The sequence below is a fragment of the Labrus bergylta genome, chromosome 16, assembly GCF_963930695.1.
Source record: "Labrus bergylta chromosome 16, fLabBer1.1, whole genome shotgun sequence".
Taxonomy (NCBI): domain Eukaryota; kingdom Metazoa; phylum Chordata; class Actinopteri; order Labriformes; family Labridae; genus Labrus; species Labrus bergylta.
Genome location: NC_089210.1, coordinates 5,224,724 through 5,243,537, shown reverse-complemented (window position 1 = coordinate 5,243,537; position 18,814 = coordinate 5,224,724). Strand labels below are relative to the sequence as shown.

At 41.2% G+C, this 18,814-nt stretch overlaps 1 protein-coding gene across 1 annotated transcript in view; it reads left to right on the top strand.

Annotated features, from left to right (window-relative positions):
• The window catches only part of rapgefl1 (Rap guanine nucleotide exchange factor (GEF)-like 1), a 32,831-nt gene extending 15,358 nt beyond the window's left edge, over positions 1 to 17,473 (top strand). Inside the window, exons 4-16 of the mRNA XM_065965126.1 lie at positions 3,614 to 3,866; positions 4,814 to 4,911; positions 5,061 to 5,173; positions 6,146 to 6,313; positions 6,411 to 6,508; positions 6,748 to 6,870; positions 7,170 to 7,348; positions 8,197 to 8,287; positions 8,440 to 8,490; positions 8,621 to 8,708; positions 9,918 to 9,982; positions 10,094 to 10,148; positions 10,414 to 17,473. Coding sequence (XP_065821198.1) covers positions 3,614 to 3,866; positions 4,814 to 4,911; positions 5,061 to 5,173; positions 6,146 to 6,313; positions 6,411 to 6,508; positions 6,748 to 6,870; positions 7,170 to 7,348; positions 8,197 to 8,287; positions 8,440 to 8,490; positions 8,621 to 8,708; positions 9,918 to 9,982; positions 10,094 to 10,148; positions 10,414 to 10,538 — 1,507 coding nt within the window. The 3' untranslated portion in view covers positions 10,539 to 17,473. The remainder of the gene's footprint in view (positions 1 to 3,613; positions 3,867 to 4,813; positions 4,912 to 5,060; positions 5,174 to 6,145; positions 6,314 to 6,410; positions 6,509 to 6,747; positions 6,871 to 7,169; positions 7,349 to 8,196; positions 8,288 to 8,439; positions 8,491 to 8,620; positions 8,709 to 9,917; positions 9,983 to 10,093; positions 10,149 to 10,413) is intronic.
• Positions 17,474 to 18,814: the final 1,341 nt, after the last annotated feature.

Sequence of the window (18,814 nt, the reverse complement as noted above, 5' to 3'; positions counted from 1 at the left end):
GCCTCATGTTTAACCCACACGCTACTGCCTCCAAACGTCACGTTAAGCCCCGCCCCTCCAGTCTTCCAGTGTAGCCTCAATTTGTCCACATTTTAATAAACACACCTTTACATATTCGACCTGTGTATAGATGGAGAGCCCCTGTCTGTCTTAGTTTAGCATCATGTTTAGCCCCGCCCCTTCAGTCTTCTCAAGTTTAGGGGTTCTCTACAGTAGCCTCTGGTGCAGGGACCCCCTCATGCAAAATGTCTTTCATTCGTTCTACATCAGGATTGAAAATATAAAAAAAATAAACAGACAAGAATTTCTTTATTTTTAACAATCAGCAAACAGTGATGAACAGTCTTAAATCATTTCTGTCTTAACAATAATGAAGTGAAATAGTAACAGTGGCTCTTTTTTTGTTGTTTTTGAATGTTTGATGTCCATCAGAATATCATAGTGCTAGCTAACAGCTCATCCAACTGAACACTGGTTTACCCAAAGAAGCTGGAAGCAGCAGGAAAGTTAATCCAGACACGATTAGAGAGCTGAACTGTGTGTAGACGGAGAGCCAAACAGCCCAAAATAAATCTATTGTTAGTACATCTACTGCTAGGCTAATTCTTAATTACTTCTAAAGCTGCCAGTTAGCAAGCTGGCCAAACAAGCTAATTACCAGTAAGCTCATATTTTATTTATACTTTCAATAATCTTTATTGTATTAACAAAAAAATCAGTAGTAAATTCTTGGCTTGTTAGCGTGTTAGTTTAACCAACTCACCCTGTGTGTGGTCGCTAGTGAAGCTGAATGATTTCTTATAGAAAACACATTCTGAAGTTAAGTTTGTTGTGAACATTTTTTCAGAACATCAGGTTTAAGTTTTATTGTTAAAACCTGAATCGTTCTTTGCTAAATCTGCATTTTAGACAAATGTTTCATGGACAGAACATGTTAAAAAATACAGCCCCATTGACAGTAACATATAAAGTGAAAGCACCCAATTTAAAAAAAAAGATAAAGACAAATATTAGTGTTAAAGGTCCCATATTATGCTTTTTCTGGTTTTATATGCTCTTTAGTGTGTTTTCCAAGTGTCCTGTGCATGTTTAGGCACATCTATGTGCAAAAATTCAAAGTCTGCAGAAATGCGGCTTCTCCTACGTCCTCCTGTTAGCTGTAGCATTAGTTGCATGTAACGCTCGGTTCTAGCCCCCCTCGATAAAAATTTGTCAGTGCGGCGTCATTGTCAGTGTGAGATCACTGATCTAAGCCCATTGGCTCGTTGTGGCAAACCCAGCAGCTTTCCCCAGAAATTTCCGAGACGCGTGCTGAGCAACTGAACAATAACGACAGAGCGGATCGGCAGACCAATCAGAGCAGACTTGGCCCACGTGGGGTCTAACAGTGTGGGCTCAACAGAGTGCAGCTGACGGACTCAGAGCGTAGAGGGAGCAAGGAGGAGCAGTACATGAAAACAGACACTTTTTTAGAACTTTAGCTATTGTGAACGTACAAAAGTAGAAACATAGATTAAATATATGAACCCCAAAAAGGGCAGAATATGGGCTCTTTAACCAGCTGACTCATGGGATACAAAAGTTGAATTTGTTGCTGCGTCGTAAAAAAATCAAATAATCTTTTCTCCTGTGCTGTGACAGCGTGATGGCCGTCCACGTGAACACTCACCCACACACACGGAGATAAAGAGCAGAGAGCTGGAGGGAGGCTGAGGAGGGAGGAGAGGAAGTGGAGCAGAGAGGGGTGTGGGCGTAAGAAGAGTGGGAGGGATGGATGGACGGACGGAGAGAAACGCTCGTCTTCATCTTTTTCTGACACAAACACAGAAATCTTCTTCTGTCATCTGTGTCTGCGTTTCTGTCAGAAAAATAAAAAGATTAAATGAAACATTCCGCCTGTCCTCACAGTATTACATTTCATTTCCAGAAAATCAAACTGAGTCATATCTGAACACACAGACATCAGAATCATTTGGCTTTATTGTCATTATATAACACAGGACTGTTGAATGGTAGGCAGAGGTCCTACAGACACACACCCACACACACACAACATGTACACACCATTATTACAATTTTATTTATAAGGAACTAAAAAACTAAATGAAAGGTCACATATTATGCAAAATACCCTTTACCATGTTTTTCTAACTCTAATATGTGTCCTAAACCTGTCAACAAACCCCCCAATGATGAGAAAAGTCCTGTGCTCAAACAGGCCCTTTGGAGACTTTCCCTTTGTGACATCACAAAGGGCAGTAACCCCTCCCCCATATGGGAGACACTCCCACAGCTAGGTGTTTGTTCCGCCCTCTCACCATAAACAATAGGACACGGAGCGAGAAAGTCAGAGCCCCCCTTATTGGGTCTATTGTGGTCCAGGTCAGATGTAGCGAGTCTGTGCAGGTGAGGTTGGTGTTGTAACTAATGGGTGCTCTATGATGACATCACCTGTGTGTCGCTGGTAACTAACTCTACACTCCTGACCAGGACCAGGTTGTGTTAAATGGACTGACAGGTGCCGCCCTCGCAGTAATTCCTTCATAACGATGTCCTCCGCTGGCAGACGTCCCTACAGATGCTCAACCGAGGTCACATGTTTACGGAAACTTTGCGACATTACGCTTTAAATGTTGTGCAGTTACATTTACACAAACTCTGTGTCATAGCCTCAAGATGATGTCTGACAGTTTTTACTAAGTGTCAGGGTTATGATGCCTCCTGAATTCATCACTGAAATCGGACATGTTGTTTTAGCTCCTGGCATTTTGTCTGGCCAGTCGCCCTCTCAAAAGCATTTTGGAAATTGTAGTTTTGAATCGTTAAGCTATAACTTTTGAAAGTATTTTTTGGCTCTATTATTACTCAGAAAAATATTCCATCATCCATTCATGGTCACTTTTTTTTGTACTCGGGCACCAAAACCTTTGAGCCTGCCACCAGCAGGTCTCAGCTGTGGAAATAAAACCCCAGCAGCAGCAGCAGCAGAGAAACGACTGAAAATAACTGCTGGATTTTTTACTTTTGTCACTCCTCAGGATGCTGCATGCACTGCGTTAAATGTGATCACAGTGTATGTGGAGAGACGGAGGCAGCTGTGTGTGTGTGTGTGTGTGTGTGTGTGTGTGTGTGTGTGTGTGTGTGTGTGTGTGTGTAGATATATGTGGGTCATCATGGCGGCTCTGTCTCTCTGTAGTTACAGTTTCTCCTCAGAGCTGCTGCCTCTGTGAGACATTAAACCAGAGCTCATTAAAGATAGATTTATAAACTGCTCTTATTCTCATTACAAAGATAAATTGGATATTAATGAAGTGATTGAAATCATTTTGATTTTTAAAGTGTTGCAGTTAATTCTGCCACACTCGTTAACGTTCGTCACTTGATTAAATGAAATAGACATTAATTTGTCACTTTTCTTATTTTAGGGATATATTTATTACAATTTAATATTTAATTTCCTTTTTAACATTTCATTATGACCTGACTATCCAGAACAATATAAATATTTAAAATGTGTTTCCTTTTGTTCTTATTCTGCATAAAATGTCTATCCTGCCGTCGGAGTATTGTTTAAAGACGAGTCCAATTTCATCCTTAACTCAAACTTTCCCAGATTCTCTCTTGAGACCGAGGTGAAGGATGGAGAGGTGAGAGGGAGGGAGGCAGAGGGGGAGAGAAGAGAGAGAGGAGGAGGAGGAGTGGGAGGAGGAAGAAGAGAGGGGGATGAAGAGACAGAGGGGGAGAGTGATGGAGCAATGGACGGAGCAGAGAGGAAGCAGGCGGTGCTGAACGTGGCGTTTCGATATCTGGACACTTACAGAGAGCTGCTGCAGGAGGAGGGCGAGCGCAGCAACAACTTCCCAAAGGTAACACGCGCACACACACACACACACACACACACACACACACACACACACACACACACACACACACACACACACACACACACACACACACAGAAAGCAAAGCATTACACACACACAAAAATAACACACTTATTGAGAGCTGCAGGAGGAGGGGGGGGAGACACACACACACATACACACATACAGGAAAATACACAAGATTCAAGACACTATATAACACACACACACTCACAAACAAAAAGCAAAACATTACACACACACACAAAATAACACATACACACTTATTGAGAGCTGCAGGAGGAGGAGGGGGGAGAGTAGCAACAACACACACACACACACACACACACACACACACACACACACACACACACATTCTTTGTTGTAGCTAGCGATCCAATCAGATACATTCCAACGTTATGTCCCGCCTCCTCTCTGGTCGGTCACAACACAGTAGTTAGTTAGTCTTAAAGATCCATTTCTCCGTTTCTTACCGCAACTCAAACAAGTTTTTAACCAAAACCTAAAACACTGGAACTCAATCAGCGATTCACAAACCGGAGACACTACTTTTGTCCCAATTTGCAATACACACACACGGCCATAAACACAGATATAAGAACAGCAAGCTAAAAAAAAAAACAACAACCAGAAAGTAAAAAGAAAAACAACAAGATTCCCCTTCAACGGTCTCCTACACACGTTAAGAGTAATACTTGAAACCCACACAGGAGGCAACACCTCTGCAGGGTGGGACACGTTGTTTTTGGTGCAAGGTTGTCACAGTTACAGAAAAAAAACAGACCAACTCAGATCAGCACACACCTTTTTTTTTCTCACAAACACACACTTGTTATGTGTCCTCTCTTGTTTACAATCTGTGCCTGTGTGTATGTGTGTGTGTGTGTGTGTGTGTGTGTGTGTGTGTGTGTGTGTGTGTGTGTTTGTAGGAGCTTTACCTGTGTGCAGTTCAGGAGTTGAGTCGGTACCCTGAGCTGGTGGAGGACGTGCTCAAACTGCAGAGATGGACCGAGATCTTACACTGCCCGTAAGATAAACACCAACATACTTTATTATACTTATGTTTAGAAATGCATTACATCATTATCATGTGCAGTATATATTGTGCACAATTTTACATTCAATCGCTTATTTGTTTGTTTGATTGTTTGTTTTTGTGTGTGTGTGTGTTTGTAGCTCTGACGAGGAGAAGGAGAGCAGGAAGAAGCAGGTCCGTCCTCTGTTCAGACACTTCAGACGCATCGACGCCTGTCTGCAACCGCGAGAGGCCTTCAGAGGCTCAGACGAGAGTACGAGACACACACGTCCTTACACACACACGCGCACACACCTTCGCACACCTGCACACGTGCAAGGGTAGAAATACAAGGCTACACCAGACTGTACACACACTCACACATGGTTGAAATACAAACACACCTGCAGTCTGTGGTCTGCAAATAAAAATCAAACTGAGTGACACACCCAGGACACACGCACACACACGCACACACTGTTTACATCTTCTCAAAGACTAGCCTATCACAAATCCTGAATGGTATTAAACATAGATTAACATAAAGACTGGAAGCAGGGGGAAACTTCTAGCCTTGCGCCATCAAAGGAGAAAGAAACTTGACCGTCTGATTTACATGTTGTAACTTGTTAGCTTAGCCTACAAGCTAAGTCATAAATCAGCCCAGTATGTAGCTGTGTTTGTTTGAGTAGAGCTGCGGGGCAAAAGAAGCTAAGAAGAGGCTAACTCTTGGTCTTAAAAATAACAAGCTAACTCTATGTTAACAGAAGCTAACTCTAATGAATGACTATGTTCTCCTTTTTGATGCTTAAAGAAGCTTCTGTAACTGCAGACGAGCAAATGCTTAAGCTGACTGCACTCTGTTAGAAACTAGAACGTTAATGCTCGTTGGTAACATTGGTAGCCTACTGGAACTGGAAATGAAAAGCTAAATCCAGGAGCTAGAGGCTAACAGAACTTAGCCTGAAAGATGTTGAAGCTAACTCAAACCAGAGGAACACAAAAGCTACAGTATCACAGCTACAGACCTTGTAGGGAAATCAAAATTATTGGGACATTAAAGGTCACGTTAAGCTTCTAAAACCTCTTAATCCTTTTATTAGAGAATAAAAAAGATTGGGCTCATGTTATTCTTTTTTTAAGGGGGAAAAAACAATTAATGAATTAATAAAAAAAACCTCAGAATTGATTAAATTAATGTCATTTTTGTTTACTTAAAGATGTGTGTGTGGATGTGTGCGTCCAGTCTTCTGCAGGGTCTACACTCCGGATCACTCCTACGTCACCATCAGGAGCCGCCTGTCCTGTCGGGTCGGAGAGATTCTGGCTCTGGTCCGAGAGAAACTCCAGTACAGTGAAGACCAACCAGTCCTGCCAGGACACCTCATACTGGTGGCGGTCACATCAGCTGGAGGTCAGGAAACCCAGACCACGACGGATTATCTGACTTCAACCACAGACATGTGCGCTTTCTTCACCAACATGCACATTCTCTTTACGTTGTGTTTCAGAAAAGGCGGTGTTTCGTCCCAGTGATGAGGCCGTGTTCACCACACTGGGAGTCAACACACACCTGTTTGCTTGTGAACCTTCTGAGCTTGACTCTCTGGTGAGGATGCCCCCTCATGTATGTCTGCTTTCATTTTGAAAAAAAAAGGCAGTAACTATGAATTCATGAAAATGGACCCTCGGCACGGGGAGGAAAAAAAAATCCTGGCGCCGTCCCGGGCCTGGAGGGTTTGTTGCCTGCGATTGATTTTACAGAGCTGCTGTACTCTTGTTTTAGATGCCAAGTAAAATACTGACTGTATTTTTTTTAAATCTGGTTATGTATTCTTCCACCCTCAGCTTCCTCTTCCAGAGGAGATCCACTGGACGCCAGGTGACAGTAAACTCCACGACATGTCGGCAGAGGAGGTGGCCAATCAGCTGGTGGTGTTCGACTGGGAGCTCTTCAGCTGTGTGCACGAGGTCAGTCACATGGTTTCTTTACTCAACGTGTCTGCAGAATTTACAGTTTGATTTGTACAAAATGTAAAGAGTTCTCTTTACCCAAAACATGAAACAGCTTGGAGATTTATTTTCATAATTTATCTTAATCTTAACACAGTTTTTGTGTTGTTTGTCTTTTTGTACCCGGGTTCATAAATTCATACTTGACTGTTAGATTTTTGACTCTTATTATATCGTGACCTCCTCTTTGACTCTATGACCTCACCACCACAGAGTTGAAGTCATTGTGTGTCTTCTTCGTTGGTGTCTCCTTGCAGGTTGAGTTTGTGTGTTACGTCTTTCATGGCGAGCAGTCTCGCTGGCGCCCGCTGAACCTGGAGCTGGTCCTGCAGCGCTGCAGCGAGGTGCAGCACTGGGTCGCCACGGAGATCCTGCAGTGTCAGTCTTTACCGAAGAGGGTCCAGCTGCTCCGCAAGTTCATCAAGATCGCAGCTCTGTGAGTCCACCGCTGGAGGCGGAGTCAGAGAGAAACACTGACTTTGTTTATATTTAATGGAATCTGTTTCCTGTGAATGCACAGAGAGAGAGAGAGAGAGAGAGAGAGAGAGAGAGAGAGAGAGAGAAGGAGAAGGAGAGAGAGAGGGAGAGAGAGAGAAGGAGAGAGAGAAGGAGAGAGAGAGAGAGAGAGAGAGAGAAGGAGAGAGAGAAGGAGAAGGAGAGAGAGAGGGAGAGAGAGAGAAGGAGAGAGAGAAGGAGAGAGAGAGAGAGAGAGAGAGAGAGAGAGAGAGAGAGAGAGAGAGAGAGAAGGAGAGAGAGAGAAGGAGAGAGAGGAGAGAGAGAGAGAGAAGGAGAGAGGGAGAGAGAGAGAGAAGGAGAGAGAGAGAGAGAGGGGAGAGAGAGAAGGAGAGAGAGAGAGAGAGAAGGAGAGAGAGAGAGAGAGATTAGAGCTCAAGGTGCCAGTTCCCCTGGTAGTCTAAGCCTATAGCACATTTATCAAAAAGGAAAGTTTTAAGCCTATTCTTAAGTACAGAGTGTACTTTGTCCAGCAGAGGGCGCTCCGACCTCTTTGTTAACAACGCTGTGACATCACTTGCTCATCTGTTTCGACGCTTTTTACAGTTTAAGAGAATAAAAGTCTGAAGACATGTTCTGCAAATATTCCTAGAGCTGTAAAAAATAAAACAATTCTTTATTACACCTCTCTCTCTCTCAGATAAGGGCTTATAAACGTCGTCAGTTTGCCTTCACCAAACACACACTGAAAACACTTATCGTTAAGTATCTTCTCAAAATAAGATGATAATGATGTGTGTGTGTGTGTGTGTGTGTGTGTGTGTGTTTCAGCTGTAAGCAGCAGCAGGACCTGCTGTCCTTCTTGGCCGTAGTTCTGGGTTTAGACAACCCGGCTGTCAGCAGACTGCGACTCACCTGGGAGGTAAAAATTCACCTCTCATCTAAATGTTCCTGCTCTGCTGCTTGATCAGAACACACAGATCGTTCGGTTTTCTGTGTTTGTGCGTCAGTGTTATAACAACATCTGTGTGTGTGTGTGTGTGTGTGTGTGTGTGTGTGTGTGTGTGTGTTCAGGGTTTGCCGGGGAAGTTCAGGAAGCAGTTTCAGCAGTTTGAGAACACCGCGGTGAGTTAAAAATATGTATTAAACTGAAACCTTTAAACTCTGATTTACTCCTCAGTATGTTCACATGCAGTTAAAATATGTTGATCTATTGTAAGTCAGACTAAAAACCGTCATCTGATCTTCTCTTCAGGACCCGTCCAGGAATCATAAGTCCTACAGAGACCTGATCACCAGCCTGAGACCTCCGCTGATCCCCTTCACTCCTCTGCTGCTCAAAGGTGAGAACCAACTCCGTGTTTCCGGCAGTCGATTTAGACTAAATGGAACTAAACATTTACACCTTGTTTTTAGTTGAGCTTGTTTTTAGTTGAGCTTGTTTTTAGTTGAATGATCAAAAACCTGAAAGTTTTGCGAATCTGTGTAGTTCAAGGACAGTCCAGTTCCTCTACAGTTCATCCTCATCCAGCACAGGATGCTATCTGTCCACTGGGACTCTCTGAATCAGGATCAGGGACTAAAGAGCCTCAAAAAGACTTTGAAGTATTGATCAGCTGATCACAGATCTCTGGATCGTTTAATAAACCTTACTTTTTGTCTCCCCTGAGACTCGTTTTCCCTCCAGCTGTACACCAGATGCTGCTGCACGTTAGCACGTTAGCTCCACCTCGCTAATTAGCACTTCTGGCTAATCGGCTCCATATTAACCTGTGCCACACACACACAGAGGCACACACACACACACACACACACACACACATACACAAACAAACACACACACATCAAAGACTCCTCTTCATCATCGTTTTCCTCTTCGCTCCATTTTTTCTTTCATCTTGCCTTCAACTGCTCCCATTTTACCTAGAAGGTGTTCACACACACTCACACACACACACACACACACACACACACACACACACACACACACACACACACACACACACACACACACACACACACACACACACACACACACACACACACATACTCCCCCTCTGCATTTGCACTTTTCAGTTTGAAAAGACTTAACATGAGATTACTGTACACACTGTATGTGTGTGTGTGTGTGTGTGTGTGTGTGTGTGTGTGTGTGTGTGTGTGTGTGTGTGTGTGTGTGTTTAGCCTTAAGCTCTGTCTCCATGGGAACACGTCTTGTGAGAGAAAAAGAGAGAGGAATGAATAGAAGAAGAAAAAAGAGGTTAAAAAAGAAAAAAAAGGAGAAGTGATAAACGCAGCTTGTCAAGTTTGGAGAGTTCTCTCTGCTGCCCCCCTGTGGCCAAACAGAGAACTGCACAATTTAAGAGTTTCTCAATCAATAACCGATCATCAACAATTTCCCTGGAAAAAAACTATTCTAACACAAATGAATACTTAATTTGATTGAATATTCTTTGAAGCATCTGTGTAAAGTTTAAATGAAGAAAAGAAGTCCATCAGAGTTTCACTCACATGTTTGCTTTCTTGTTTTTTTTTTTTGGTTTCTTGCTCAGATTTGACGTTCCTCCACGAGAGCTGTAAGACGTTTCACGGTGAACTTGTCAACTTTGAGAAGATGGTGAGTCGACTCACATTCAGTGTTAAGAGATGAGTTTCTAAAAACACGATTAGGCTGCAAAAAAACAGATACAGTGAACATAAGACTCACCGGTTTCTCCTCCTCCTGCAGCATAAAGTGGCAGAGATGGTGAGGATCATCAGACGATACAGGAGCAGCCAGCTAGGTAAAAATAACACACACACGCACGCGCACACGCACGCGCACGCACGCACGCACGCACACACGCACACACACACACACACACACACACACACACACACACACACACACTGCGAATCCCTCAAACACGCGCATTAAACTTTGTCTCCACCTGGTGGTGGTCATGTGTCACTGCATCTCTGTTTTCTGTGTCCGATGATTTGCTCTGAAGATTGAGGAATATCTCTGACATCACTGTTTGTGTCTTTTCTTCCTGCGTCCCCTGGTAGCCATGGATACGGAGACATCCCCCTCCCACCTGCAGACTAAGGCGTACGTCCGGCAGCTGCAGGTGATCGACAACCAGAACCTGTTATTCGACATGTCCTGCAAACTGGAGCCCAAAGACACATAGAAGAAGAGGAGGGTAGAGAATAAAGACTGAAGGGGAGGAGGAAGGAGGAAAAGAAAGAAGGAAACGTGTGAATAAGGTTCAGGAATAACTCTGACACCTACAATCTCCTCTTCCTCACAGACCAACTTACCCTCCCTCATCCTCGACTTCGACTGGGTTTTTAATGAACTCATTCTTCTCTTTTCCTCCTCTTCCTCCGTCATCACTCAGCCAGAAGTCTCAGAAACAAGGAGGGACCTTGAACTCATCACAAGACGTTTTTTTTTACACTCAGAGTCACTGAATCAGATCAGTTTCATTCTGTGTCGAACATTTTTCATCAAAACCTGGAGTTCATCCACCTGAAACTTTATTGGAACTTTTTTTCAAAGTTTACTGGACGTATTTGACACTTCAGGAAAGAACAACTGAAGACAGCTGATTCCTCGACAACAACTCAAAACGTGACATGAGGATAAGATGGTGATGCAGGCGGGAGACAGCGTGTCGCTCTGTGGTGTCTTGGATGAGTGAATCTGATTTTTCTGATTGATTTATTAACAGACAGAAGAATCTGAAAGGACACAAATCACAAGAATTGAAAACAACTCCGAGGGGGAAATCTGGAAACGTTCTAACATGCAGCCGTGTGAGCAAAATGATGCAGAATGTATTTTTTCGACAAAATGTTGTTTATCATTTAGAGGAAGTTTAGACTTTATGGATCCCCATTCATTTAAATATTCCATCAACACATGAATATGGAAGCTGAAAGGCTCTAAATCAGATCTTATTTCCTCGTGATATTTATTTATTATGGCTCCTAATGAATCACAAAAAACACTGCACGTCATCTTCTGTGAGGAGTTTTTGTGATATCTCTATATGATGTTTTCTTCTGTGTTTGCAGTTCTGTTTTTTAAAGCTGGTGATCGGCAGATTTCCAATACAAAGAAACTGCCTGAAATCAAATAATTACATCACTCACGTCAGTCACATGATTGGAGCTTTAAGGTGGAAATCACTTTGTATGCAAAAGGAAAGACTCTTCCAGAATGAAGAGCGTTTGCAAACAAAACGTGACTAAAACAGATAATTCAGAGCTGCTGTGACAGATCATTTTATCTACCCTTAACAAGACCACTTAACTTGTTAGACCGATCTGTCTGCTCTGTTTTTGCTCACACGCTGCATGTTCAGAGAGGATGATGAGGAAACGGTCCTGAAAGAGACGATGAGATTGATTGATTTCACCTGACTCTGTAAACCTGTGGTCGTGCTGAAAGATCAAATCAAACCTCAAACTGACGTCGCCTCATCCGGAGATAAACATTGGGGGAAAACACGAGAGACGGAGCAGACAGTAAAAGTGACATGAGCGAAGAAGAAGGAGGAGAAATGAAAAGGTTACATCATGTTTCCACATTTCCTGCACTTTCCCACCTCCTGTGGCGGCTGACCAATCAGATTGCAGACAATCTGACCACAGTCGGGCAGATGCAATATGGCGCTTCTACGAGAGGACGTGTGAACATGTGAATCCACGCAGCAAATAGAGATAGATTCTCAAACATCAAACAGCCGACTGGTTCATCCCACTTTCTGTTTGAGAGCGAAAAATCCACCTGGGAGAGAATTCAAGCCGCCATGTTTACGTGTCAGAACGACAACTTGCAGGTGGAGAAAATGTTCACACCAGAGGATGTAAAATCAGACGAATCCCTCAGTTTCAAAGACGAGAAAATGTGGATTCATGCCATGATTTTCTTTTTCCTCCAGGACTTTTTCCACTGACTCCTGGTGTGCATATCAAATCTCTGCAGGAACATACAAACAAGTCACATGACGGTGAAACATCGTGGGAACCGCTTTGACCACAGGTGTAACCACATTTCAGGTGACACTCAGAAATCTGTCATCGCCGTTTTAAAGCTGGATATATTTTTCCTTTTACATCGGAGGACACAGCAGATCTTGTTATTGATCAGTGTCTGCTCTCACAGGTTTCTTTCATTGTGTCTGTGGTTTACATCCGAGGTTTGTGCCCATCGGGCTGACCTCCGACCTCGGACAGTCCTCACTAAAATCAGACACTTCTTTCTTTACGCTCCCTCATTTAACCTTTGCAGTGACGATGCGTTCACTTGCAGCGTCTGCGACAGACTTATGGACAATTATGAGACATGGTCACGGTGCGTTCAAGGACTCAGATCACATGAAAGGACTTGTTGATGGAGGACATTTGTGTTGCTGGATCAGAGTGTGTAGATGCTGGTTTTCTACCAAACGTGATCTCAGTGTCAGTCGGAAGATGTTTTCTGATTTTTATTTCAGGACTTGAATGAAAAACAAATGTCGGTCGTCTCAGAAAGGTTGGAAAATTCACGCCAAACTCCCTTTAAAGGACTATTCTGCTGATTTGGTATGTTTAAACCAGTTTACTACACATCATATACACAATACATCCAAACCACAACACAGCGGTTCATAATTCCCAGTTTTTCAGTAAAGAACAGACAGCCACAGGTGTCACATCATTTCTACACAAAACAATCATATAAGAAATTTCTCATCAGATGTTAAGCCAATACATCATGCAATACGTTTACAATACGTATATGTTTGTGGACTTTCGTTATCGCCAATTTGGCTTCTTGGAGCCAGAAATTACTGTATTTTGAAGAAAGTTTAGAGCAAAGGATGGCTTAGCAAATGCTATGTTTGCAGCTAATGCTAGCACTAGCTTAGTAAGCGAGGTGACATAGTGACATATCTTTGCCTTTCTTTTTAATGTCCAGCAGGATAATTCCGGCACCTTTACTTTTGCTTCAAATTTTACAACCTAAGGATACATTCATTTGGATATGCAGTCTATTATATGATTATGTGTGACCTTCCTAATAGACTTCCATATTTTTGTAATCCTGTGAAGTTGCCCCCTGCTGGACATTAGAAAAAATGCATGTTTAAGACAAACTGCTCCATTATATTAAAACCTTGAGGCTACATCCACTTCTTTAATACAGTCTATGTTCTAGTTCAAAACTCTGTCGAACAAAAAGAAGAGCACATTCAAACCAAAGTTAGCGCCACCGTCTGTTTATTACAGGAATAATGTCAGAATAAAAAGTAACCCAGGCCCAACTGGAAAGTGATTCTGGTTTATTTGAAAATGTTTCAGTTGACCCTTAAACTCTCTTTCCGTGATTATTATTGGTAGATTTTAATCAGGACACCTGTGGCTCTGATAGACCGTTGCTTTTTAAAGCAGATTGTTTTTTGGAATTTGCCTTGACAACTTAATCTCAAATGCTTTTACAACACTTGATTCTTTGATGTAAATGGTTTAAACATGCAGAAACAAACGGGTATGGCCCTTTAAGAAAGTGACTGAAAATGATCACTTTTGATTGGACTGAAAACAGCAGCCAATCAGCTGTGTTTACAGGATGACATCACACCAGAGAGGAAACAAAAATACAAAAAGTGGACAAGAATTTTTTTTCTGCGTTTGTATCTTACTGCTGTCACATTTAAACGACCAATCAGCTCAAAGGAAGGACCAGATCACGCCCACAGAGCTGCCCTGCCATCGGTCGGTTTCAGCGAATGGGTGGGTTTGAAGGTCCGAGGCAATAACAGAGCGACAGAAAGTGAAGCTGGTTGGTCAATTTATCGCCGCAACGAAGCACTTTTGCCAAACCTCAGGGCTCAGAGACACAGAGAGGTTTTGTTTACTCTTTATTCTAGGTTTTCAGTCGGTTCAGTTGAGTCCAGTTGTGTTGCGATCGATTGGTTCTGTGTTTGTACAGCTGATCACACTTGAGTCATATTTACTACAATAATAGAAATCTAAAGAGATGTTGTTTTATTGCTGTGATCACCTCCAGGAGTCCACCTTGCTCACAATGAAACGTTACTTTAGTTTTTTGAGTCTGAGCCGTCTGCACTGTAAAAAAATCTGAAATCATTTTGTCTGAGCTTAAATCTTTAAACAATGAAGGTTCAACAAAGTGCGTACACACCTGGAAGACTATATGGATATGTTTTACAAACCAGACAGAAACAGCTGCGAGTCAGGTCTTATATAATTTATTAATTCAGCTTTTTAATTTTTGAAAGAACAAATGTATTTATTTTTCTTAATTCACATAAAATTAGATTTAAAGATCAGGCTCATGACAAAATGATTTAGAATCAGATGTTTTTGCAGTTCACTGAAGAGTTTCATTCTTACATCTTTCAATGAAAATATGTTTCTTTCATTTTTATCTTCTACCTTTTCAGCAGCTGCTTGGAGTATTTACAAACCCAGAAAGTTAAATAATAAATTCAGTACTTTGGGGAAAGTCACTTCATATCAAATGTAAAGTCTATCTTGTGTTTATTATCTGATATTTACAAAGAGTTGATTTTCGATATTTTTTTCAGTAAGATGTCCAGTAGATGTTCAGATTCTGTGGGGTGAATGAAACTCTTCAGTGTTGGGATGGTTCACTTGTTTGTAAAAATGAACTTAAAGATGTAAATGGTTTGAAAATGTTTCTCTGTGCTCATTTCTGGTGGCCGGTGAGACTTTTTATCATTTTCCATTTGTACCATAACATCCTGTTCGTATAAACCTGAGTGAGGATGATCCTGTCCAGAAACAAGTCCACAAGTTCATGAGTCCTGACCGAGTCACATGGAGACACTCGCTCATATCCGACTCAACGAGTTAAACTATATTGATGTCTTTTTTTATGTAGTTTTGAAATCAGACACAAAGCATCAATCTTATTGTTTACAGTCTTAATCTGTAACCACACAGAAGAAGTTATTCTTTTCATTTGATAATATAAAATACAGTTGTAAATTAATAGTCAGACTTTTTCCTTACATGGTTACATTACATTAACATGAGATCTCTGATTCGAGGTAAACTCAGGACAGTAACTCAACAGGATTTTGAAAAACATGATGTGTGAAATGCTTGATTCTGGACAGGACAAAAACTGCAAAACGTCTCTTTTTTAACAAGACCTTATATCTGATTATTAAGTTTTTTTTACTCAAAACAGACAAAACCCTTTTCTGAATTACCAAGAACAAAACGTTAATTTCAAAACTGCTGAAAACTGAATTCCAAGTTTATACACTGGAAATGTTCAACTCCCAGGAACATGAGTACAAACCAATAATTTAAGTTTGGGTTTATCTCCAAAAAACAGAAAGTTTAGAGTTCCCAATTTCACTCCCCAAAACAAGGCCAAAAACCCAAATTTGGTCTTTTAAAAAAGTTTTCTTGAAAAAACAGTTAAAACACAGAATGTCCCATATTAGAAACCCCTTACGTCCAAAGTCCAAATTCCCAAAGGAACTAATGTTCCCAAGAAACTAAGTAAGCCTTCAAGCCATCATAAACACTCAACTGTCATCAGCATGAGGTCGAACTTTCAAGAACAATTATTGAAATCCCCAAGAAAACAGACTGAACTCTTTGCGACAAAGCTAACGTCCTAAGACCAAACTTCCAAGACAAGCTTTTTAAGCTTTCAAGAATACTTGTAGACAATTGAAACTCAAATAACTAAATAAATAAAGAGAGAGAGGACAATTGGAGAAATCAAGACTCTTCAGATTTTTACATTTTGCCTGTTTTTTTTTTTTCCAGGGCTCTGTATTTATTGCTCAAGGTTTTGTTGAAGCAGAGATGTTTGCAGTTGTTTGGTCGGGTAGAAAGTGTAGAACCCAGCGAAGATTTCATCATCACTAGTCTGCCAGTGGCTCTCTCAGGACCACTTCCTGGGTGTCGGGCGCTTTATTATGGATCCCATCGTAGTTCTGGGCAGAAACAAAAGTCCAGAATCCCACATGTCTCTAATATCAACCTGATTAAAACATTCTTCGGTTCGAACAAAAGTAAACAGACCAAACCTTCGGACCAATCACAGATTCTGCCTGAAATTCAGCTGGGATGCATAATTATCGTAAATGGGCGGCCTCTTGGGTCGAGGCTGTCCGCAGTGTCGCCTGTTTGAAACACTGAAAAAATTAAATGTGTACATAGTGCAACCCTGTAAATAAGCAAATACTAACGGAGACTCTATTTTATGTATGAGCTGAGAGAGAGAGTGAAGCTAACTTAAGGAGAAGTATTTGATTTGACGTTTTTTTTTATTTGTAAAAGTGAGAGAAAGTGTACAGCAATGACAGAAAGAGAAAGAAATGATGATGAATTTACGACTTTATGAATTGTACAGTTGAATATCTTTGGTTTGATTGTTTTTTTGTTTTCTATATAAAGCTTGGGGTTGTTTCTGTTTGTTTTTTTGTACAGAAGTGGTTGTTTACATCCAAACAAGTCCTTATTTCTGTCAATGGCGGACAGGCGATGTGATTGGTGCAGAGGCTTTGGAGGAGGTGGGGCATGGAGGGGGTGGGGGGGAAAAATTCAGGGAAAAAATAACAGATAGTGAAAAAGAATTACCGTGAGCTAGTACGGACTAATTTAATATAAGAAGGAGTTCAATAATTACTAAGAAATAAAGAATCAGGAATTAGGATGAATATTTTGAAGGCCATATTTGTTAAAGACAAAAAAAGGGAAGAAAAAGTTGCAATTTCAAAATCAAAATGTCCCAGTATTTTAAGATTAAAAGATTAATATTTTGTGTCTATCATCAACTATCATTAGATGTATCAATTCGGCTATTTAAAAACCTGAAAAGGGGATAACAGTGATTTTCTTTCCATTTCTATTGAAGTGTTGCCCTACATATTGCCATATTCCTTCCCATTCTGCCAGAGTAACAGTATTTTGAATTAAGACAGATATCTCATAATATCAGTAAGATGTCTTGAAATCTGACATAGATTCGGTCTCGTCACCTCCGGACTCTCTGCTCCCTCTGCTATCGCACTACAGACACTGAAATAAAACCTCTGGACGACAACAACAACAACAACAACAACAACAGTGTCTACTTCTTTGTGTGTCTGTTTCACTTTGATCTGCTACACAACCCTCAAACAAGCAGCACTGTACTCATAAGAAAGGACTATGCTCTCAGTTAGCATGCTAGCTTGCTAAACTAGGAGCACAGTTTACATGAAATCTGCTCAACAGTAGCATGAGGGCACTGTTATTGTTACTGTGTTAGCATTTAGCTTGGGAAACCATTGTGCAAAAGTAAAACCTAACAGAGGGAGGAAAGTTTAGTTGGGCTGTTAGCATGCTAACATTAGCGAATGAGTTGGAAACACAAGGCCTACAGCTGGCACTTAATGTGGATGTATTCAGTCCGAAGTATATGACACATTAGAATATTGACATTATGAATGCACTAGATTAATTTGAATTTAAAATATACTCCAACTCAAGTAAAATTACTTCATACTACAGCTACATTATGTGTGTAGTGTCAGTTGTTAAACAATTAAAAAAGTTATCTTCATGTATTTGCATTCAAACGCTGGTCTAAACCCCAAAAAAGGCATTTACACCCAAATCTACAATTAGTCCCTTTAACTGGTTTAATTGTTTCTGGCTCTGCTGCTTTCTGCAATACAATGTCTACACATTTTGATGGATTGTGTTGGATTTTAAAAATCCTGTGGCAATTCAAGCGAACCTGCTGTGCTAGAAAATAACAAGAAAAGCATATATTCACCGCAATTGTGATTTACTTACTACTAGTGCCAATGTATGCATCTATTCTGCTAATGTTGGAGGTAGATATTGCATGTATTCCTGGAAAATTACTTCTCATAGTGTTATAGCTATAATGTTGGTAATAATGGTAAAAGTATGTGTAGTATTATTAGCAGTAACAACTAAGTGAAGTGAGTTAGGTCAGTAACACTAGAGGCCACACAGCTGTGTTGCTGCAGGTTTCCATGATCCAAATGTTCTGCAATGTAAGACGGGTTAAAATCTGGAGTGTGTGCGTGAGAGGGGAGTTGTTTTTTAAATTCAGCTGATAGGGTCCCAGCATCCCCCCCTCAGGACTCCAGACTGAACCTGTACCCCCAAGGGAGGACAGCTTTCCATCCCTGATTAGGAGAAGGTTTATATTTAGGGTCAAATTTGGGGGAAGGGTTAAGGTTGGAGCTTCAGATTAAAAGACACATATAGAAGAGAGTGTTGGAGTGTGTGTTTGCGAGGCTGCTGAAGTGTGTGTGTGTGTGTGTTCAGTTATTATATAACAGGTGCAGAATGAGACCCCCACTTATATAATACTTTACACCTGATCACTTTGCAGCAGGAGTGTACTGATGGAAATCAAATATAGAAATACTTCATCACAAGTAGAAGT